At 35.9% G+C, this 24,656-nt stretch overlaps 1 protein-coding gene across 2 annotated transcripts in view; it reads right to left on the bottom strand.

Moving 5' to 3' along the window:
* Nucleotides 1-24,656, bottom strand: part of Msh4 (mutS homolog 4) — a 76,333-nt gene that overhangs the window by 36,694 nt on the left and 14,983 nt on the right. For both annotated transcript variants that reach the window (XM_070007310.1, XM_070007309.1), the window contains exons 3-9: nucleotides 19,085-19,245; nucleotides 17,073-17,183; nucleotides 15,487-15,602; nucleotides 13,495-13,668; nucleotides 10,522-10,694; nucleotides 6,110-6,177; nucleotides 584-658 (exon numbers count right to left, since the gene is read on the bottom strand). In XM_070007310.1, the coding sequence (XP_069863411.1) occupies nucleotides 584-658; nucleotides 6,110-6,177; nucleotides 10,522-10,694; nucleotides 13,495-13,668; nucleotides 15,487-15,602; nucleotides 17,073-17,183; nucleotides 19,085-19,245 (878 nt within the window). The remainder of the gene's footprint in view (nucleotides 1-583; nucleotides 659-6,109; nucleotides 6,178-10,521; nucleotides 10,695-13,494; nucleotides 13,669-15,486; nucleotides 15,603-17,072; nucleotides 17,184-19,084; nucleotides 19,246-24,656) is intronic.

The raw sequence follows: 24,656 nt of genomic DNA, 5'->3' as shown, positions 1-24,656 counted from the left end.
AAAAATGCTTTACAGAATATTAAAACAACTGGGGCTGGGAAGGTGCTCAGTGGTAGAGTGCTTGCCTTGCATGCCTGAGGCCCTGGGTCGATTCCTCAGCACCACATAAGCAAAAAGAAAAAAGCGGGAAGTGGCACTGTGGCTCAAGTGGTAGAGCGCTAGCCTTGAGCTGAAGAGCTGAGGGACAGTGCCCAGGCCCAGAGTTCAGGCCCCACAAACAGAACCCCCCCCAAAAAAAAGAATATTAAAACTGAAAAACTGACTATAGGGTGTACATCATGTAATGGTATTATACCTACATTATAAATCCTAAATATGAAAATTACACTGTAGTTATATGAGAACATCCTTGTTCTTAAGAGATATATTGCAGTATTTGATGCTGTAACTTACTTCCAAATGATATAATAATCATTAACAATAAAGACAATGTATTTGTGTATGTGCTATATGTATAAAGAGAGAAAAGTACAGAAATTCATTGGATAGTCTCACAACTTCCTCTAAGTTAATATTATTTTCTAAATAAGTAGTTTAAAAATAGTGCCTAACATGTTTTGTATAATATTCACATATAAATTACCTTTAAAGGTTCCACAAGTTCCAAGGTATGTTTTAGATATATTAGATTTGTTATCTTTGATTCAGCTGCATTAATCTGTAAAGATAAAAATCCAAATGTAGATACTATACCATAAATATTTAATAAAAGAATTAGTTTTCCCCTTTAACATTCAACTCTTGTTGCATTCCACATATTTTTGTAAAAGCTTAGCAAGGATGGCAGCCTAGAGAATGATGAAGAATTACTGACTCATGATAATAAGAATTTATAGCATTATTTCCAACTTTCATTTGTTTTAGCATCTTGAGTTGAATTTAAGCTATAATAGCAAAAGTATACAAGGATCAATCCTGAGGTGCACCAAGAAGCTAACTGAAACACACACACACACACACACACACACACACACAAATATCTGCAGAAAGACATTTCAAAGGCTGGATCTGAATCTCCCACATAGATACAGAAAAACAAATTTTCCCCACTAGATCTTGTATGTACAAGTTGCTTTTCAACAATATTCATATTGTTGGTAGTTTCAAATTAATCATATTTTACATTATACAAATACATTTTTATGAATTTAATTGGACTCTGTGCAGACCTGAGCAGTGATATTCAATCTGAGAAATGAGGAATGGTCCCATGAATGTATTAATTTATCAACAATGATAAAAGAAGTAAGAGTGGATATTTGATATAATGTATTTATATGTGTGTTTCTTTTGAGCTTCCCCTGACCTATATCCCCAGTATTATGTAGTGTTGCTATGACCATATGGCCCAAGGTATAAGAAATACTATAATAAATGTCATTAATTCCAAGAGAGGTGATCTCATATCCTCTTACAACAATGCAGCTCTGAAACTGTCATTTTAAAATTAAATAAAATTTGCTAAACACAAGATGTTATCATCACTACCTCCAAAAGAGAGATCCAAAATTAGCCAGTACATTCTTGCAAAAGAACAAGGTGTGATTACTACATTAAATATCAACTTGTAATAAACATAACTATTAAAGGGCTGGGAAGTGGCTCAGTGGTAGAGCGCTTGCCTTGCATGCATGAGGCCCTGGGTTCGATTCCTCAGCACCACATAAGCAAAAAGAAAAAAGCCGGAGCGGCACTGTGGCTCAAGTGGTAGAGTGCTAGCCTTGAGCTGAAGATCTGAGGGACAGTGCCCAGGCCCAGAGTTCAGGCCCCACGACCAGACCCCCCAAATAAATAAATAAATAAATAAATAAATAAATAAATAAATAAATAAATAAATAAATAAAACTATTAAGAAACTGTGCCAACTGGGTTTGGTGGTACATAATTATAATTCCTGCACTCAGGAGGCTGAGATAGGATTGTGAGTTTATAGACAACCTGGGATATGTAATGAGTTTGAGGACAGCCTGGGATGCATAGTATGTGGAAAGAAAGGAAGGAAGGAAGGAAGGAAAGAAGCAAGGAAGGAAGGAAGGAAGGGAGGGAAGGAGGGAGGAAGGAGGGAGGGAAGGAAGGAAGGAAGGAAGAAAGGAAGGAAGGAAGGAAGGAAGGAAGGAAGGAAGGAAGGAAGGAAGGAAGCAGGAATGGAGGAAAGGAGGAAAGGAAGGATGGAGAAGGGAAGGGAGGGAGGGAGAAAAGGAGAGAAAGAGAGAAAGAGAGAAGGAGATAAGAAGGAAAGGAGAAGGGAAGGGAACAAAAGGAAGTGAAATGCGGAAAATAAAGGAAACTAGACCACTACCACCAAATAGAAAGGCCAATGAAACAGAATAAAGAATACAGAAACAGACCCAAACATATATGGGCATTTGGTTTATGTAAAAGCTTGTTACCATACGGTAGTGAAAGGACTTTTCCATAAATGATAACAGCACAGTAATGAATGCATATAAGAAAAAGAAATGTGGCCTTTTCTTTTATCTTACAGACAAAACATAATTCAAGTAGACTGTTGGTCTAAAGATAAAAAAGCAAAACAATAAAACTTCATAATATAAAAATAAGGATAACTTCAAGGCCTCAGATACTCTAACTTTTATTAATTTATAACTAATGATTTGGTTATCTGATAAACACACAGCCCAAGTGATAGCCAAAATTGTTTATACTCTACAGTCTAACCTTTGCTGAAGCATGAGCGTGTGCGCATGCACACACACACACACACACACACACACACACACACACACACACACACACACACACACACACACACAATCATACTACATACCCTTCAATCATAAACGTTAACATCATGTTCCAGTTGCTGCCTATTAGAGTCATCTCTACTTGACACTGGTGATAAAAGTTTGCTTTCTTTCCCCCTTTTCTTTCTGTCTCTGATACTTCCTTGTATGGTTGTGCCCTCTCCTCTTGGATATCAAAATCTTCTTTTAATGGCATCATTGTATCTGAGTTACCATTCACTCACTTCCATAACTTACAGTCCATGAGTACAATCAAGATGTATGGGACAGGTAAAGACTCCTTAAGTAGAACATGACAAGCACTAACTATAAAGAAAAAAACCATGATAAACCAGACTCCTTTACATGAAGTACTTCAGTCAGCATTGTACTTATAAGCTGACATTTGATATTTAAACTCCTTTGTACGTCTACTTTCAAAAAATAATTTAATGCTATACTGATGATGTAGCTCAGTGGTAGAGCACTTGACTAACATGGTTTAATCCTCAACCTTGAAAGGGGGGGGGGGGAATTAAGACTTTCTGTTTATCAAAAGATAATAATAAATCAAACCAGATTCTTCTGGACATCTTTCAGAACTAGAATTTGAAGGAAAATAATCTAACCGACAAGTAATTTCAGCAACAAGTAAGACGGAATAAGTAAAACAGGGGAAAAAAGGACACTAAGCAAGGTTGCATTAATGATCAAGCTACCCTTGTGTGGTACTGTAACCTCAATCCCACTGAGACTTTTGGTAAATAGTACAGAGAATGTTTTATAAAATATAGTCCAGATGTTATCCAAATGGGTAATTAAATCTCTAATTCCTATTAACTAAAGGATAGGAGCTGTTGCCAAGAACATTATCTCCTTAATGCCCTTTGGTCTCAACTCTAACCAGCGAAAGTACGCAAAAGAGAAACTCAGCAGATTCCAATATGAAAACTTCCTTTGCACAAAAGTGAATATCAACAAGGTGTGGGTGACACATGAGCAACATCCATACCACAAAACTCAGTGCCAAAGCAAACTACAAGTGGACGAAGATACCAAACTACAAGTGAAGCTAAACAAATCACAGAAGGCAATAAAATAAAAAAATAGAAAGATGAGCAAGAGGTGAGTTCAAGCCCCCCAGTATCAACACACACACACACACACACACACACACACACACACACACACACACACACACACACACACACACACACACACACATGCACAGCGATCCTTTAAATGTAAAGATTTTTGGAAAAGCAGGTAAAACTGTATTATTAAGAAAAACAAGAAAGTAGTCATTAAAAAGAGGGAGGAAGAGACTAAAGGGTAAAGAGAAGGGAAGATTTGAACTACTGGCAATATGTTTCCTAACCTAGGTTATTGTTCACTTTCTGATAAGCCAGTGAACACTGCGTTTTTGTTTCATATAGTTGTTTTTTCTTGTTTGTTTTTGTCAGCCGTGGGGCTTGAACTTTAGGCCTGGGCTCTACCACTCAAGCCATGGCGCCACTTCCAGTATTCTGGTGATTAATTGAAGATAGAGTCTCATGGGACTTTCCTGCCTGGGCTGGCTTTGAGCCTCAATCCTCAGATCTCAGCCTCCTGAGTAGCAAGGATTACAGGTGTGAGCCACAGGCACCCGGCTCATATAGTTCTTAATGTATATTATTATTCAATATTTTTAAATTCCTAAAGATGATAAGAAATGCGCCAACAACAATTAAAAAGGAGGTGCTTTTCTGGAAAGCAAAGGAGGAAAACACTCCAAAAAAGAGTTCATCTGTGTGAAATTTTGCTGCTAGATCACCTTAAAGACCACTGACCAACACCACTGAGGATGGTGACCTTGACCTCATTGGTGGCAATGATCATAACAAGTTAGGAGATAAAAGAAAGGAATTACAGATATCACTTACAAACAAGGTGTTTTGTGGTAGAAACAAAAGTAGGGTAAATTCAGAAAAGAAAAAGAAAAAGAAGCAAAAAAACCTAGAGTGGGCTAGAGCCAGACTCTAGTCTAAACTGCTGTGTAGGAATAGGCAAAAAGACAAGGGATCTAGAGCATAAGTAAAAGGAGTGACTGAGCCAGGAAGTACAATTACTTGCTTATCTATATTTTATTCTATTTTTATATTCTTTAAGTAGTTGTACAAATAGGTTACCATTCAACATATGTCAGTTGATGAGTATAACATCTGGATACCTATTTCATTCTGCCTACCCATATTAAGTCTATGAAAGTTCTAAAACATTTAATAACTCCAAAAACATTGTTACATACCAGATTAGCAAGAGCATATTCAAAAGCAAAGTGAAAGACTCTGTCTCAATACATGCAGAAATTACTTGATTTTAATATACACAGTGCAAGTTGTTATTTTCAGAAAGTACATTGGGAAAAGAAAGCATTCCTTGATGTGGAACAGAGAGTAAAAGCCAGCTTATGGAGAGTACTGGAGCATAACAAGGATTCCCAAGTTGGAAGTCTTCGACACAGGGTATATGAGCTCATAGACCCACAGAAATATCCATACAAGGGGAGAAAGGAAGCCTAGTATAGGCTTGGGATCCCAAGTAGGCTGAAGAAAGCTTTTAAATAGGAGGTAAGCTTCATGTAGTATAGAGTGCAAGAGAAGAAAGAAGGATTTCTATATAAGAGTTAGTTCAATGTGGGGTACTAGAATATAGGCAGAATAAAGACGGTATCTGCATGGAAAAGGGAGTGTCAGTGAGAGATTAGTCACATACATAAAAAAGAGATCAAATATAGCAATATATTAGGACACATGTTTCTTATTGACGAAGAATAGTTATTAATAATGGAAAGGGAGTAAAATACTACAAGTCCCATGATAGCAGACTGATGGTAGCAGGCCTCCTCTACAGAATTCAATTCCTCCTCCTTTTCCAAGTGTTCGGTGGGTTTCATTGTGTTATCATGTGGGTGTGTATATATGTGTACACATATAACATAAATATATATACATATACCTAAATATATCTACATAACACATACTTTAATCATCTTCATCCCTTAGTACTCTCTTTTCCTCTCCCATGATAGTCATTTATGAGAACAATCTCTATTCTTTGTATCTTCTATTATACAAATTGTTTACAGTCTAAGTTTTAAAAACCTGTCACTTTCTAAATATTGATTAATGAAAATATGCTAATTCCTCAACTATTTAAAGAATTTGTGTTGTACTAATTTTTAAAATTTCTCCTTAAAAACATTAAAATCCTCCAGATATCAAGTACTTTCTGAAACCATTTTTATATTTTCCCATTGTTACATTACATCAAGATAAGTTATATAACATACAATAGTATAACATAAAATGCATATGTAGTCATACCGTGTCTTGCTTTGGAATTTGGACTAAAATAGAAAGAAGCTGCTCTGTATCAAGGAATTTTGATATAACTGAAACAAAAAGAGCATGAGTATTTAAGTTTCATGGTACAACTGAAAATATATATGATACAAAATATGATCCTTAAGAGATAAAATGGACAGTTCTAATGGCAATCACTACTTATTTTGTCTTCTCTTGTACATGTACTTGAAATAAAAGAACCAATTAAAGTCCCATCATATGAGATAGTCTTTATCTTGGCAAAAACAATACAGTTCAACAGTAAGTCATTAGTTTAAAAATATGAACACTTATTATAGCCTAGCTTTATATTAAAATAATCCAACCAAACATGTGTTTATAATATAGCAAGATAAATACTATTAACAAAATACTACAGGAAACTTGTAGGAAAAATGCCATCACATGATATCCAACACACACTTGGTAGTCAGAGAGATGTCTAGAAGTGGCATCTAAACTGGAATAGTAAAGGACAAACTGTATCCAGGCTCCGGTGACTCATGCCTGTAATCCTAGCTACTCAGGAGGCTGAGATCTGAGGATCACGGATTCAAAGCCTGCCTGGGCAAGAAAGTCCATGAGACTCATCTCCAATTAACCAACAGAAAACCGGAAGTGGCACCATGGCTTGAGTGGTAGAGCACTAGCCTTGAGCTGAAGAGCTGAGGGACAGTGCCCAGGCCCAGAGTTCAAGACCCACAACCAACAACAACAACAACAAGGACAAACTGTAATACATTCAAGAGTAGCTTAAGAGAAAGTTTCGGGGAAGGAAGAGGAAATATTCTAGGCAAAAACTATTGAGTACCACGGTCAGAAAATGAGGATGAATACATTTAAATAACTTAAAGAAGTTCCAGGGCTAGAGGTGTGACTCAAGTGATAGTCTGCCTAGCAAGCACAAAGTCCTGAGTTCAAACTCCAGTACATTTAAAAAACAAATGAACAACAATTATAGTGGCACACATCTGTAATTCTAGCTACTTGAGAGGCTGACATTGGAAGGATTGTTTGTGGTTGTAGGCTAATCCAGACAAAATATTTGTGAGACTTGGTTGGATATATGGCTTATGCTGCAATAAACATAGTTGTTCTGGTATGGTCTTGTTTGTGATTATTTGGGTAAATGCCCAAAAGTGGAATTTCTGGGTCATAGGGGAGCTCTATGTGGAATCTTCTGAGAAACCTCCATACTACTTTCCAAAGTGGTTTAACAAGTTTACACTCCCACCAACAATGCAGTAAGGTCCCCTTCTGTCCATATCCCCTCCAGTACCTGTTGTTATTAGAGTTCTTGATTATAGCCATTCTAACTGGGGTGAGGTGGTATCTCAATGTTGTTTTGATTTGCATTTCTTTTATGGCTACAGAGGTTGAGCATTTCATGTGTCTACTGGCCATCTTTCTTTCCTCTTCAGAGAAGTTTCTCTTTAAGTCTTTAGCCCACTTATTTATTGGGCAGTTGTTTCTTTGAGGATTTGTTCTTGGGGGATTTAATTTTTTGAGTTCCAAGTATATTTTAGATATGAGATCTTGACCATTGTATGGCTAGTGAAGATCTTCTCCCACTCTGTGGGCTTTCTATTGATCTTGCTAGCTATGTCCTTTGCCATGCAGAAGCTCTGCAATTTCATTCAGTCACATTTGTCCATCCTTTCTTTGATTTGTTGTGTTTCTGGGTCTCTATTAAGAAAATTTCGGCCTGTGCCAAGGAGACCTAAGGTTTCTCCTATTCCATCCTGTAATGTTTTCAGAGTGTCTGCTTTGACTCCTAGGTCTTTGATCTATTTGGAGTTGATTCTGGTGCAGGGTGATATATAAGGATCTAGTCTTAGTTTTCTACAAGTACTTAACCAATTTTGCCAGCACCATTTACTGAAGAGGGTTTCTTCCATTCTATTTTTTTAGCTCCTTTATCAAAGATTAGATGGCTGAAGGTCTTTAGGTTCATTTCTGGGTTTTCAGTTCTATTCCATTGTTCCTGAGATCTGTTCTTGTGCTAGTACCAACCTGTTTTGATTACTATGGCTTTGTAGTAGAGTTTGAAATTTGGTATTGATATTCCTCCAGCACTGTTCTTCCTGTTAAGGATTGTATTTGCTATTTGGGGATCTTTTTTTGTTCCATATGAATTTTTGGGTTGCCTCTCCTATTTCCTTGAAGAATGAGGTTGGAATATTGATAGGTATCCCATTGAATTTGTAGATAGCCTTAGGAACTATTGCCATTTTCACGATATTGATCCTTCCAATCCAGGAGCATGGGAGTTTTTTCCTCTTTCTAAGTTCTGTTTTGATTTCCTTTTTCAAGTTTTTAAAGTTTTCATCATAGAGGTTCTTCACTTCTTTGGTTCCCTTGTGGTTCTAAATCTTGTGGTATATACAATGAATTCTATTTTTTATATTTTATTTTATTTGTGAACATACTGTACAGAGGGGTTACAATTACATGGGCCGGATAATGCATACATTTCTTACCATGCATTGCAGCCTCCTCCTTTGTTTACCCTTCACCTCCCTTCCCAGCCTCCCCCCTTTCCCCCCACCCAATCCTTCCCCCCCTCCCCCCCCCCCACCGACATTGTAAAGCTCGTTTTTGACATGACAATTTGTACTTCTCATTGTTGCAACAGGTCCACCTGAATCCTTAAACGACTTGTTTTTCCCCATCTCCTCCACAAGTTATACTGACATCAAATATAGTGAAAGCAGGGGTTATACTGTGGGGGAGGGACATACAAAGCAACAAAGAAATAATCTTATAAATGCGTTAGAAACACATGTATGAAAAAAAAAACATTAAAATACATATCTAAGGGTTCATTTTCCTAACATCACATTATCTGACCTTTTCCGCTTGACTCATACATATACTAGATATTGCAAATAAGGGAAACCATGGGACCTGTGTTTCTTTGGGCCTGGCTTACTTCATTTAATATAATTTTTTCCAAGTTTTTCCATTTCCTAACAAATGGGACAATGTCATTCTTTCTGATGGAGGCATAGAATTCCATTGTGTATATATACCACATTTTCTTGATCCATTCATCTACTTGGACCAACCCAGATACAATGAATTCTTGACTGCACTCTTTTTCTCTTTCCCCTACATTATATGTCCCTCCTGCCTTAGCCCCACCCCCTTGAAAGTACCCATTGTTCCATGCTTATTTCATTAGGCTTTGACTTACTGCAGCATCTATTATAATTCAGTTAATTCATTTAGAACTGCTTGCATACCACCCAGTGTGTTTACTTATAGATTTATAGATACATTCTTATCTACCACTAATGAGAGAAACCATGTGAACTTGGCTTACTTCACTTAGCATAATTTTTTCCAAGTTTTTCCATTGCCTTACAAATAGTACATCTTCCTTCTTTCTTTCTTTCGTTCGTTCTTTCCTTCCTTCCTTGCTTCCTTTTTTTTTTTTGTCAGCTGTGGGGTTTGAACTCTGGGCCTGGGCACTGTCCCTCAGCTCTTCAGCACAAGGTGAGCATTCTACCAATTTAGCCACAGCACCACTTCCAGTTTTCTGGTGGCTAAGTGTAGAGAAGAGTTTCATGGACTTTCCTGCCCTGGCTACCTTTGAACCATGATCCTCAGATCTCAGCCTCCTAGGATTACAGGTTTGATCTGCCGGCACCAAACCAATACCATTCATTCTAGTAGTTAAGCAAAATTCATTGTATATATATACCACATTTGTCCACTGAAGGGCATGTGAGCTGATTCCATATTTTGGCTATGGTGAATAGTCATCTGTTGATAATTACGTAGTTTATACAAATTACCTAGTCTGTACAAATATTTTCTTCTTTGAAGATTACTAAGAAAAAAAATTACAAGTGCCAGTCAGTTGAAGTGGTTCACACCTGTAATTACAGCTACTCAGGACAAAGACATTGAGAGGATCATGATTCATAGACAGCTTGGGCAAAAACAGTGAGAGCTCAGCTCATCTCAACATAGTTGGAAGGGATGGTGTGTGCTTGTAGTTCCAGCTACATGTAAGGCCAAATGTAGAAGAACTGTACCCAAGCAAAACCTTAAAACTCAGTCTGAAAAACAACGAACACCAAAAGGGCTGGAGTTCAATCCCCAGGGCCACATAAAATAAAATAAAGCAAATTATAAAGGGCAACTAAAAGAAACCAGAGAATAAAGAAAAGAATACTATACAGTAAATAAAAAAATCAAAATATATCTCTGAAGTTATTTATTACAAAATTCAGAGGAAATTTTCAGAAAAATAATTTCCATACAAAAATGTTAAGTATATACACCTTTACTGCTAGCCTTTAAGAAACTTAGAAAAGTATCTCAACCAAATGGACTGCATGTTTAATAGTTTGTATTTATAGAAGTAGACAATATTAATTTACCTGACTGAAGTCCAAAAAACAGTTCCTCATCTTGAAGTAGTTCTTGAACACAATCTAATCTCATGTTAATAGTTTCAATATCAACAAGCGGTTCTAATATATTAGAACGGAGTCTTCTACTCCCTCCAGGAGTCTTAGTGTAATTCAAAACACCAAAGAGAGTGTGATTATTCCTTTGAAAACAGAAATTGGGAATTTCATTATGTATACATAAAGAAATGCAAGGAAACTGCATTTTAATGTTGCAATTAAATCATCCTATAGTTTCTATCAGTGATTCTTAGAGTTAAACACATACTACATTACATAGGAATTCTAATGCAACGAGACTAACCTAAAGCTTGAAAGCCTACATTTGAGTGCATTACCAAATATGCTGTCAATCAATGAACCACATTTTCGTTACTAAGAATCAACAGTATCTCTTTATGCAAAATGACCTTTTCTGTAGATCAGTTACAGTATTCACACTAATAAAGTTCTCCATTCCACCAGTAACTGTAAGATACCAATAATATACCCTTAAAGGAGAGAGATTTTTACATTTATAAAAACAAGTATTCAACATATAATCTTGTCCCAAATGAAGACGTTAGAAAAGAACACAAGTAAAAAAATTCAGTACCGTATTCTCACAATAAAAAAAAGTAATAAAAAATGCAGTAATTTCTAAGTGATTAATTTAAGGAAATGAGCTACTGTCAATATGTATTTTTCATTAGACTTTTGTATGACAATACTAATGTGTACAAAATAGAAAATTCATTTTAATAGTCAATGAATATTTCTTCAATTCTTACAATACTCAAAACCTAAGAACACACAAGACAAACATGATTTCTACCCTCATGGACTTTTTTAAAGTATAGTTAATGACTGAATAATTTTTTACCAATTTACTCTTTATGCATGGACAACTCAAAGAATAGGGGGAAATAAACATACAATCTAAATAAAATTTAATTAAATGTACAGAAACTGTTAAAAGAAAACAAAAATTGCATACAGAGAATCAATCAGATTAGTTTGGCTGACTGAAAAATATTTTTATTTGACAAAAAAAGAGACAGAATACAAAACTATGGTATGGAAATCATGACATAATGAGAAGCCATCACATTTTAAATACTTAGTATGTACCAGGTATTGCCCTAAGCACTTTATATGTGTCAATTCATTTAATCCCTACAACAACAGTTTGAGGTAAATGCTTTCTTTAGCCCTTTATAACTAAAAGAACTAATGGCTCAATAGCTATGTGCATACAACCAGAGAAAATGATGCTTATCGAAATGAACCCAAGAAATGGAAACAAGAAGTTCTTTATTGTACTTTTTGCAGTTATTTCTTTTTTCTTTTGTTTTCCCCCTTTGGTTTATTTCCTTTTATCACTGTATTTTTTTAATTTCTACACCTTTTGTCTTGTATTTAAGTTTATCTGATTTGGGGTGGAAAAGGGGAACCACAGAAACAGTGGTTCACCAAAGGGTGAATCAATTCAGCAGTGATACTCACTAGACACTATATTGGAAGTGAACTTTACAACCTAGGGGGGAGGCAGGTCAGAAGGGGGAAAAGTAGGAGAAAATGAGGGAGAGGGTAGCACTGTTCAAAAAAATGTACTCATTACATGACTTATATAACCATAACCCTTTACCTTTATAATAAAATTTAAATTTTGCAAAAAAAGAACTAATGCACAAGGAAACTAAGTAATTTGTCCAAGGTTTCCAAAAAAGTATCATAGAGCCTAGAAAGTCTCCAGAACCAGAAAAAAAGATTGAAACTGTTGGAAATCTTGGCAAGTAGAGAATAAAGAATGGAGAGAGATGAAGTCAATAGAGAGCAGGACATAGTAGTCCGCATAGGCCATTGTGAAAACTATGCATTCCATTTTAAGACAGATTTTAAAAGAAGTTAGAAGACCTGATTTCTAAATTAAAAGTATAACCCTCAGGATGTTTTGTTGAGAATAACTAATTGTAGTAGAGAAAGAAGAAGGCAGAAAGACAAGTTAAAGAGGCTGTTATCTTAGTCCAACAAGACTAAAGAGAATTGGATTATAGTGGCAGACACAAGAGTAATAAGAAGTGATCTGGAATTGATCATTCAGATTGATCACTTCAGGTTCAGACTCTGAATTCTGAGTCAAGAGAAGTTCAAAATATCATTGTATTTGGGATGCAATGGAAGAGGAAAATAGATATTAGTCATTGTATTATCCAATTTTAAAATTTATATTAAGAATCTTAAAATCTGTAGAGTCTTTTAAAATTCTATGTATTAGGAATACTTGGGTTCCTAATATATAGTAGGAACTCAAACAAAGCTTATAAATACTGATGAAATATAAGCCTGAAAAGGTAAAACTGAGTGTAAAACAGTAATAATTAACAGTTGGTCATTAACTTTTTTTTCTTTGTCAGTCATGGGGCTTAAACTCTGGGCCTGGGCACTATCCCTGAGCTCTTCAGCACAAGGCTAGCTCTATCACTTGAGCCACAGTGCCACTTCTGGCTTTTTTTGTTTATGTGATGCTGAGGAATCAAACCCAGGGCCTCATGCATATGAAGCAAGTACTCTACCACTGAGTCACCCTCCCAGCCCCAGGTCATAATAACACAACAGAAAATCTGTAATTTCAGCCCACATCCTGGTGGGTAAAAAGGGGTATCTAACCTAATTTGCCCTTCCTTCATGACTAATGATATTAAACATCTTTTCATGTCCTTTGGCCACTTGTTTATCTTTTTTGGAGAAATTTCTATTAATGACCATTACCCAGTTTTGAAAACTGAGTTTTTGTTTTTCATTGTTCAGTACAGACACCTTTTTTAAAACAAAGGTAAAAAGAGCAAAAGTGTTTATTCAACATTTCTTGACCAAACAATCTTAAAGACTTTTAAATAATCATAAGAAAATATAATATCTAATATATGAAGACATTTCATAGGAAAAACTGAATGATCTTACCTGGAGTCCTGATTATTAATTAGCAACTCAAGGTTTTGAGCTGATGATGCATCTATCATGGCTGTCTGTTCACTACCCTGGAAACAAATCTTCAGCGATTTTGGTGCATAAACAGAATTTTGAATAAATTCAACATATTTTAACAAAGCTGCAACAGCTGCAAGGCAGTAATACCTGTAAGGTGACCAGTGATAAAGCACTATTTTTAGAAAATCAAAAAATTTTAATGAATATTAGAAAAATTATAACTATTTGCATAGCATCACTTAAATTCAAAATATACTATATCCATAATTTTTAAGAAGTAATGAAATAGTCTCTAATCCCTAAAAATTGAGATATGTAACCTAAGGGATAAAAGACAACATTCAACAGCAATCTATATCAGGTTTTCATTTATCTTTCTCACTATGCAATGTTCAGAGTCTGAGACTTTAAAAGTAGAGTCAGAGGCGGGCACTGGTGGCTCATGCCTGTAATCCTAGCTATTCTGGAGGCTGAGATTTAGGATCACAGTTCAAAGCCAGCCCGGACAGGAAAGTCTGTCAGACTCTTATCTCCAATTAACCACTAGAAAACCGGCAGTGGTGCTGTAGCTCAAGTGGTAGAGCACTAGCTTTGAGCTGAAGAGCTGAGGGACAGCGCCCAGGCCCAGAGTTTAAGCCCCAAGCTCCATGAACGGAAAAAAAAAAAAAAAAAAAAAGAAGTAGAATCAGAACCAGGTGCCAATGGCTCATGCCCATAATCCTCGTTACTTAGGAAGCTGAGATCTGAGGATCTCAGTAGAAAGCCAGCTTTGGCAGGAATGAAATCATAAGATTCTTATCTCCAATTAACCACCAAAGTGGAGCTGTGCCTCAAGTGGTAGACTGCTAGCCTTGAGCAAAAAACCCTCAGAGACAGTGCCCAACACACACACACAAACACACACACACACACGTAGAGTCAGTAGGTCTATTGTGACCTTGGTGTGAACAGTCTGTGATTAACTAAAAGGCTATAAGAAAGTTATCTATTTAAGAAGAATGAGGGTCTGTTTACATTGTACATCTGGTAATGTCATAAAAAACCCTCTTATGTAACTAATGTATTTTAACAACATGTATCTTTTGATCTTGTGCTAAGAAATCTCTATTCCAAAAATATCCCTGTCTTCAGTAGACGTTTTTATTTTTATTTATTTATTGATTTGCCAGTCCTGGGAATTGAACTCAGGGTCTAGGCACTGTCCCTGAGCTCCTTTTGCTCAAGGCTAGCACTCTACCACTTGAGCCACAGCACCACCTCTGGCTTTTTCTGTGTATGTGGTACTGAGGAATAGAACCCAGGGCTCCATGAATGCTAGGCAAGCACTCTACCACTAAGCTACATTCCCAGCCTGTAGCAGTTTTTAGGAGTTAAGTATGAAATAACAGAAATAGTTTCAAATGGGGCTGGGAAGGTGGCTCAGTGGTAGAGCACTTGCCTTGCATGCCTGAGGCCCTGGGTTCGATTCATCAGCACCACATAAGCAAAAAGAAAAAAAAGCCGGAAGTGGTGCTGTGGCTCAAGTGGTAGAGTGCTAGCCTTGAGCTGAAGAGCTGAGGGACAGTGCCCAGGCCCAGAGTTCAGGCCTCATGACTGGACCCCCCCCCCAAAAAAAAGAAAAAAAAAGAAATAGTTTCAAATATGTTTCACTTCTGAGACTCTACATACTTCAAGAACATTGTAGCTACTAGTGCTTTTCACTCCCAAGTAGAGTGAACTACGATCATTAGAACAATAAACTTGAGTAATTTGATGAGATTCTATACATATTAATTTAGCAGTATCTACTTTGTGTATAAATATTAGTTAATTGTGTTATTATTTCAATCATTAGAGTGTTTATTATGAACCAAGCACTTTTCTATATGTCAGGAATACAACAAAGAGCAGACAGATTTTTTTTTCACTCCCTATCTTGTGAAATTCACACTGGAGCTTTATCTCTTTCCATAAATAGTAACTCACTTGGATTGAACTTCCATTATGACAGTGCTGAATTCTGCTATACATAATTGTTCAATGTACTCCAATCCTTTTGTCTCATTGAAGTATTTCCTCTGGATAGTTGTGAAGTTAACATTCTAGAAAGAGTTTTTAATTTCAAAGTAATCTTATACGTGTAATGCAAGTGCTCTAAATTTTTTTCATACACACTAAATTCTTCTGTACAATCTACAGATGAATACTGTATAATTTTTAATATGTTCAACATTTAAATAAAAATTTTCAAAATTTATGAAAAGAATGGATATCTATCTTGACAGGTGAATTATAGTACAAGGTAGCTCTCAGACTTTACTCTCATGAAATTTAACTGCAAGTTAGATGATGTAATAAAAGTTAAACATGAAAGTTTTTATTTTACAGCAATATCATATTGGCTCTTACAATAAGTTTTGTATGTGCTAATATAATTGAGAAGGGACAGATCTTTCTACTCTGATAGTTATAAAAATGAAAATATCAATTCACTGCAGGGATAGAATCTATCAAACTACAGACCTCCCAGCTACATAAGTCAACAAGTTTCCCTTTCTGCTTGAATTCTGTTAAGTTTCTGCTAGGTCTATTCTGCCAAAAGACTAAAAAGACTAATCAAAATAATAAAACCAAAAGTTGGAAATGAATACTTAATATGGGTAATGAAAGGAAATGTGAGGCCAATAAATAAAAGAGAACAAATAAGAAAACTTGTGTGATAATGAGATAACTGAAATTAGAATAGGGACAATTTTTGGCAATGAGTTAAAAACAGCTAGACAATGTAAGATCTTTAAGAGCACCACAAGATACTTTGTATAACTGCAGATACTACATAAAGAATAAGCAAGGCACTTAATGCATCTTAAATCTCAGTTTGGTTCCAAATATGATAAAATTTAAGTCTACAAACATAACAAAATATTGTGTATTCTGAGGAACTACTCAAACTGCAATGCTGCCTACTATGTTTAGAACCCAAGTGCTTTTCTACAAGGCACAGTTGCTAGAGGAAAAGATTAATTTAGTACATTAGAAGAAAAGCCCTCATTGAGAAGGACAGCATTTTTTGGAGAGGGTTCTATAGCTCTAATGTTTCACAATCCCACAAATGGAGGATAGACTTGCAAGGTAACTTTGGGGCAGTATATGTTACAGAGAAAGTTGCAATATAGATGAAATTACCTAAAGGAAAAAGCATTTATTAATAGCTTCTGTCCCTTATGAGAACTTCAATTTCAACTTGTCTGACAGCAGAGTAGTTTCCAGAAAGCTATGACTAAGGAAAATGCTTTTTCTACATGTCTGTTCTTTATCTATGCTGAGAAACATCCTTATTACTTCAAACATTTTTTCCTTTTGCTTAAAGTAGATCAAGGGTACCAAACCAAGGACGTGAATTATCTAACATTTCTATTACCTGTTTTAGTCGTATTTTAATTTGAATTTACATTTATTGAGCATTTCAGGACTTTTTATAGTTACTCAAGCTATTCTCTTTACAATATAATATTTCAAAATGGATTTTAAACAAATATTGAATCTTACTTTTGAAAATGAAAATCATTTACCTTGAAATTTTCTGTGATCAGAGTAAACAACTTGGTTGAATTTCCCACAACACATGCAGTATTCGACATTATTATTTCCAAAGGTGATAAAATTTTCAGCTTAGTGATCACCTGAAATTGTTCAATCATTTTGTTAAATGTAAGCTTAGCATAGTCTCTAAAAGTTCTGTATTTTTCTGAAAGTACTTAAATAACTCAAAGATAAAATTACAACAGTCCTAATTATAGACTTTAGATGGTTCATGTGATGATAAGCATACATTTCAATATAACTAAAAATAGAAAAGACTATCATAAGCAAACATTATTTTATACTCACACTAATTTATAACAGCCTAGACACAAGAATTTGAACTTACCAAATATATATACCCAAATTAAGATTTTTTAAATAAATTCTTCTATTTATCTCCATGAAAAATTTAAAACGTCTAATACAATCAGTATTCCATGCTAATACAAGTTAAAAATGGAAATGAACGGAAACATTTACCTCATGCCTTAGACTGACTTTTTACAAAATAAGGTATACTTTTTAGGGCTATTTTCAGCACAGAAACTCTTTGTCTAACAATTTTATTTTTTTCATTTTCTTGCGAAATTACACAAAAATTGCAAAATACTCAGAGATAATGTATGATGTCAATATTTATAATGAAAAATTGTTAGGGAAAGGAAGCCTATGTAATGGTCAGTGATAAAGGAGAATCTGAGAAAAACAAACAATAAAATTTCTTAGAACATATGTTATTATATTTTTAAGTGTCTATAGTTAGATCAAACAGCTTTTTAAAATAGATTAGAAGAAAAGGAAATAACAAAATGCTGAAATAAGGATACAGATTGACCCATTGTAACAATGGGATGCACAAGACACTATGTTGAAAATGAACTTTACAACTTCAGGGGAGGAGAGAGAAAGGAGTTGGGGCGGTGGGGAGAGAAGTGATTGTAGGGGGGAAAAAAGGAGAAAGTAACAGTGCTCAATAGGAAATGTATTCATTACCTTACTCATGTAACTGTAACCCTTTTGTATAGTATCTTTACAATAAAAAATATACAAATAAAATAAAATAGATTAAGAGAAGACTACCTCTACCTAATAGTTCACAAAAATTTCCGTAACAATAAGCCAGTGGCCTAAAACCATGAATAATATAAAATAAAGGGGAAATAATTGTTTGTTTGGGTTTTTGTTTTGTTTTTGCCAGTACCAGGGCTTGAACCCTGGGCCTGGGTGCTATCCCTGGGTTCTTTAGTTCAAGGCAAGAACTCTACCACCTGAGCCACAGCCCCACCTCCAAAAATAATTGAAGTGATGGTAACAAGTAGAGATACTAAATTATCTCTGATCTAAGACACTAGTTTCTCACAACTCTAGAAAAATAAAATAAAAATACAATTTCAGTGTAAACAATCCTCTGGAAATAGGATTATCACATACTTCATCTTTGAAATGAGTCTGGGAATATTTAAGTTGAACTTATCAATGCTGAGAAAATTTCTTATTACCTAAAATATTTCCTTTTGCTTAAAGTGTATCAAGAGTGTCAAGTTAAGTATATGGATTCTCTATCATTTATTACCTATTTTAGTAGACTTTTAGATTAGAATTTATATTTATTGACTACTTTGTGGCTTTAAATATATCATTATTCAAACTATTGCTGTTTATAATTTTTCAAAAAAGATTTTAAACAAATAAATCCTGAATGTTACTTCTGAGACTGAAAATCATTTAACTTCAAAGTTTCTGTGATAATAGTGAATAACTTGGCTGTTTTAATTTCATAAATTAATATTAACAGTAACTTTGAGTATTCAAATAAGACGGCTTATATGTTTAGGATAAAATATATTTAACAACAAAAATCAGGTATAAAATAGATTTAATTTAATGTAATGTAATCATACTGGAACATATAACTTTAAGTTAATTAGCAAAGCATGGACATGGATATCTGCAAACTACACCCTAGGATGAATCATTTTTTAAGGTTGTTGGGTCTTACCTTGGCATAAGTTGTGTTGTCTGCAAACTGAGATAATATAATCTGTGGGCTTTTTAAGTCAATGCTTGCCATTCCTATCTCACCTCTGGCAAGTCCTCTTCCTTCAACCACAGCTACAATAACTGACGGAGAGTGTGCAGAAACTACAGAAGAGGATGTGGCTGTTAAAAAAATTAAATAAAGAAAATAATTAATGTAATCACTTCTAATTCTAATTCCTTCACATTAAACCTCAAAGCCCCAAGTTGAGTCATTTTAATAATTACTGGTGATGGAAATAACTGTTTTTCCCCTCTTGAAAGTATTTTTTAAATTATCCAAACAAATTAAAAATGTTAATTCTCAAATTATTTTCCCAAAACTTAATTTTATTTTCTTTACAGTACTGTGATTTAAAGATTCCTTTTTTTTTTTTTTTTTTTTTTTTGGTCCGGTCCTGGGGCCTGAACTCTGGGTCTGGGTGCTGTCCCTCAGCTCTTCAGTTCAAGGCTAGCGCTCTACCACTTGAGCCACAGCACCACTTCCAGCTTTTTTCTTCTATCTTATGTGGTGCTGAGGAATCAAACCCATGGCCTCATGCATGCAAGGCAAGCGCTCTACCACTGAGCCAACTTCCCAGCCCCAAGATTCCTATTTTTGTATAGATACTCTTCCTTATATAATTTCTCTCATTGCTTTTATACTAGGAAATTCCTCTTTTATGTCTATCACTATTTCTTCTAACTTTTTGCATGCTCATTTTTTCAACATTGCATCTGGTTATCTACCATGTCTGGAATGAGAGGTGACCACAGAATGAAGTTATAGGAAATAGTTGATGCTTTTCTTTAACAATCAGGAAACTGAAGAGTGCTGAAAAACTAGAAACAAAGACATTTGGGGGGAAAATATATGAACGGATCTCTAAGAATAAGCATAAACTTTGAAAACTTTGTCCCATGGGAATGCTCATTAAAGAATATCCATTATAGGGTAGACTCAACATTCTAGAAGATAAAATAATACATTCTATGAATGTATGTGAGTTAATTATCTCTTTTCAGTTGTTCTAGTCCTTCCTTAGTATATTCAAGACCAAAGTACCAAGTTCAAGGATGAAGTAAATTTATACATGGACACAACAGCATAAACTTCCCTTACCACAGCTGACCTGGCTAGCCCTATTACTGAATGCCTCGTTTGTCAAGAACAGAAACCAACACTAATTGCAATCTAGCACCATTCCCCAGGAGGTACTAGCCTGTGACCCAATGCCAAGTTGCTGACAATGGATTTTCTTCCATCACAAAGAGTAGATAGGGGTTTTCACTAGAGTACACAGATATTCTACCTATGACTTTGACTTTTCTTGCCCATAATGCTGTCAGCATCACCATCTGTGAACTGATAGAACACCTTATCCTCCACATTGGCATTCTGTACAGTACAGTATCTGACTAAGGAACTCACTTCACAGCAAAAGAAGACCACTGATAGCCCTGTGAACCCTGAATCCGACTAGTCTTGACCAATGTCCCATTATCTGGATGTGTCTGGACCTAGTTGGAAAGCAGAATGGCTTGTTGAAGGACTTAATTGTGGAGTCAATTGCAAGACAACATTGTGAAAGGACAGGACTCTTAGAGAACGAAATTTATTCTTTGAATCAGAGACCATTATGTGACACTGTCTCTGCCACAAACAGAATATATGAGCCAGTCTAGGAATCAAGAGATAGGAGTGGCTCCTGTCACTATCACATCTACCAGGCTAAAAGGACTTTAGCTGGACAATTTTAAAATCTGTTAGCGATCTTAGTCTCTACAAGGTTAACAATGTCACCAAAATACACAACAAATGTTCTTCTGAACTAGAAACTAATACTGCCAACTGGCTCTACAAATTACTTATTTATGCTACTGAACCAACCGACAAAAAGGTAACTAGCTGGAGTGATCAGTTCTGATCACCAATGGGAAATTATGCTACTATATACAGTGGAAGCAAAGACTGTAATACAAGGAATTCTCTGGGTACTTAGTAACTCTGGCAGTATCTAAAATAAACTAGGATGTCTAAGACTCAGACTCCTTAGTAATGAAGATTTAGATTGCTTCACTCTTACTACTTGGAGTAAGACAAATGTGAAATGGCTAGAAGAAGAAGGAAGTCAGACATACCAACTACAATCTCATGACCAACTATAGAATCCAGAACTGCAGTTGTTTCAATTATTTTCTTATGATTTGTTGTACATGTATTTATGCATATAAACTAAACATTCCCTCCTCCTTTCAATTTTTAAAATTTTATGTTATTGGGGGTTAATTTTACAATTTGGTCTTTAGGTAAAAGGATATTTAATTATTATGGCATAATGACTGAATTTCAGATAATTACTATAAAGCAATTATTGGAACTGTGAGTCTTCACGTTTTGGAGAAAAGTGAGGATTACAACTCCAAATAGGATAACTGTGTAGTTTTAAGCAGTAACACAGAACTTTTGGGTTATGGGAAAGAAAAAGAAAAAAGAAATATGTGTAGAAATACACACATGAAAGTTTAGTAATCACCAAGAAGTAAGGTTAAATATTGACTTATTATCATTCAGTTCCAAATTCACCTTTCAATAGCTCTGGAATAATGAATGAATTTTTTTATGGTATTGGGATTTAAACATACAGCCTCCTACTTACTAGGTAAGTGTTCTCCCACTTGAGTCATGTACATATCCCATTTTGTTTTGGTTACGTTTGGTATTTTGTGCCTGGGCTATCTCCAATTCTCCTATTTATACTTCGTATGTTAGTGGGAGACTGGACACATACCACTACGTTCAGTTGTTGGTTGACATGGGGTTCTTGTTAACTTTTTGCCTGTACTGACCATAAACTTTGATCCCCCAATTTCTGCTTCCCTAGTTGCTGAAATTATAAGTGAGAACTACAAGGCCTAGCATGAATGGAATTTTTATAAACATGTCTTCTATTTTTTTGGGGGGGGGTCCAGTCATGGGCCTGAACTCTGAGCCTGGGCCCTGTCCCTCAGCTCTTCAGCTCAAGCCTAGCGCTCTACCACTTGAGCCATAGCGCCACTTCCGGCTTTTTTTTTCTGGTTATGTGGTGCTGAGGAATCGAACCCAGGGCCTCATACATGCAAGGCAAGAGCTCTACCACTGGGCCACCTTCCCAGCCCCAAACATGTCTTCTTTAAAGTAACCATATTTTAAGTTTTCTGAATGGAAAGCACTAGAGGAACTTTACAGGATGAAGGAAGCATTACATACATGTTTTATACTGAAACATGATAAAAAGCAGAGTGCACAACCACATTATCTCACAGTTCTAACATGGCTTTTGATCAAACTTTCTCAGTCATCTCAGTACAGAAAGCCTACACTCCAGGCCTCCTGCCCACATGAGCATTATAATTCCCTCCAGTCCTTTACCTTTTCTCAAGTTTGTCTTCTATAATCTAGATAGATGCTGCAATTTCCTAATAGGGAGCCCATGTCCTCCAGGACTCTAACTCGAGCAGAACACACTCCAAATGCATAAAATTATGTCTGATATCCATCACTTACAGTTCACTCATAATGGTTGGTTTTCTTTATGTCATTTAATTTCTGATCATCTCTGGCACCGCAAATTTGCACCTTCTGTCATTCCATAGGTTCACTTCACCTTCTTTAATGAGATCTGAACCCTACCCTTTAAGAGGGGACCTGGCAGGTTACCAGTTTCCAAATATATTACCTTTAGAAACTCAATCCTAGGGTACCTTGAAGAGTTTCCTTAATTCTATGACTACTTTATCTTAATTTAATATTTTTATTTTCAGGGGGATTAGGGTATGTAATATTGATGCTTTTAAGCTCTTTTATCACTTAAGCCACATCTACAATCTTAATACTTCTTTATATTAATTTAAAACACTGTGTGGTTCTATTTTCAGATTAGATTCAGACAACATTAATCTCTGATTTCATGGGATTTATATCCCAGCAAAGAGAGACAATTAAATGAGCAATGGCTGAGGAAGTGGTGCTGTGGCTCAAGAGGTAGAGCGCTCGCCTTGAGCTGAAGAGCTGAGAGATAGCACCCAAGCCCAGAGTTCAAGCCCCACGACTGACAAAAACAAAAACAAAAACAAAAACAAAAACAACTTTACAAAAGAGCAATGGCTGGGTACTGGTGGCTTATGCCTGTAATCCTAGCTACTCAGGAGGCTCAGATCTGAGGATCGTGGTTCAAAGTCAGACCAGGCAGGAAAGTCCTTGAGATTCTTATTTATCTCCAATTAACCACCAGAAAACCAGAAGTGGCACTGTGGCTCAAGTAACAGAGTCCTTGCCTTGAGCTGAAGAGCTCAGGGACAGCTCCCAGGCCCCAACGTTCAAGACCCACAATCAACCAAAAAAAAAAAAAAAAGGCAATGGATGCATAAGAATGGGAGACTTAATCAATATTTATAGGATATCAGAAGGATTTCTGAATGAAGTAACATCAAAACTCACACTTGAGGACTAATTACTAAGTGACTTAATGAAGAGTGGAAAATGGTTTTCTAGGGAAGAAAAATACAATGTATACAGATGGAATGTAGCTCAGGAGTACAGTAATAGCTTTCCATGTGCAAGGCCTTGGGTTTGATCTCCAACTACTACTCATGTGTGAAAGCTAAAGATAAATGAAAGTTAAAGAGCTCTACATTCAATGTACAGAGAAAAAATTCAGAATGCTTGAACACAAGTGAGAAAATGGTGTGAGATGCTGGAAATATTAGCTTTGGTACTATCATTGAGTCCTTCATAAATCATGCCAGAATAATTAAATTCAATCTTAACAGCAATGTGGGTCAAAAATACTAGAAACAATCAGTGTAGTATGGTGGAATTATGAGCAGAATTCTGCATGTGTCCCAAAAATTCCTATGCTGAGGTTCTAGCCTCAGTATCCAAGAATCTGACGTTTTCTGGATACACTGTGTTGCCTTTAAAGAGATAAGTAGGGCTGGGAATGTGCTTAGTGGTAGAGTGCTTGCCTAGCATGCATGAAGCCCGGGGTTCAATACCTCAGTACCACATACACAGAAAAAGCCGGAAGTGGCGTTATGGCTGAAGTGCTAGCCTTGAGCTGAAGAGCACAGGGACAGCACCCAGACCCAGAGTTCAAGCCCACTACCAAAGAGAGATAAGTAATGGTAAAGGAGATCATTAGGGTGAGTCTTAAGCAAAAAACTCAGAGACAGTGCCAGGGCCTCGAGTTCAAGCCCACAGACAACAAAAAAAAGTCAAACAAACAACAACCAAAAACATCAAATTTGGTGAATAGCTTTAAAAGTCAATGGGTTCAGAAGTGTGGGGGAAAATGAAGTAAGGGGAGGACATTGATCAAGATGCATTGCTCTTACAAACTTTGTGTTGAATGGTAATTCCTTTGTAAAATTACTTAAAGATGATGTAAAAAAGGTGGGGGCTGGAAAGGTGGTTCAGTGGTAGAGTGCTTGCCTTGCATGCATGAGGCCCTGGGTTCGATTCCTCAGCACCACATAAGCAGAAAAAGCCAGAAGTGGTGCTGTGGCTCAAGTGG

Source organism: Dipodomys merriami, unplaced genomic scaffold, assembly GCF_024711535.1.
Source record: "Dipodomys merriami isolate MVZ:Mamm:240054 unplaced genomic scaffold, mDipMer1.0.p SCAF_7, whole genome shotgun sequence".
In the NCBI taxonomy this organism is placed as follows: Eukaryota; Metazoa; Chordata; class Mammalia; order Rodentia; family Heteromyidae; genus Dipodomys; species Dipodomys merriami.
Note: the sequence above shows the minus strand (reverse complement) of the source record. Positions and strands in the feature narration are given on the sequence as shown.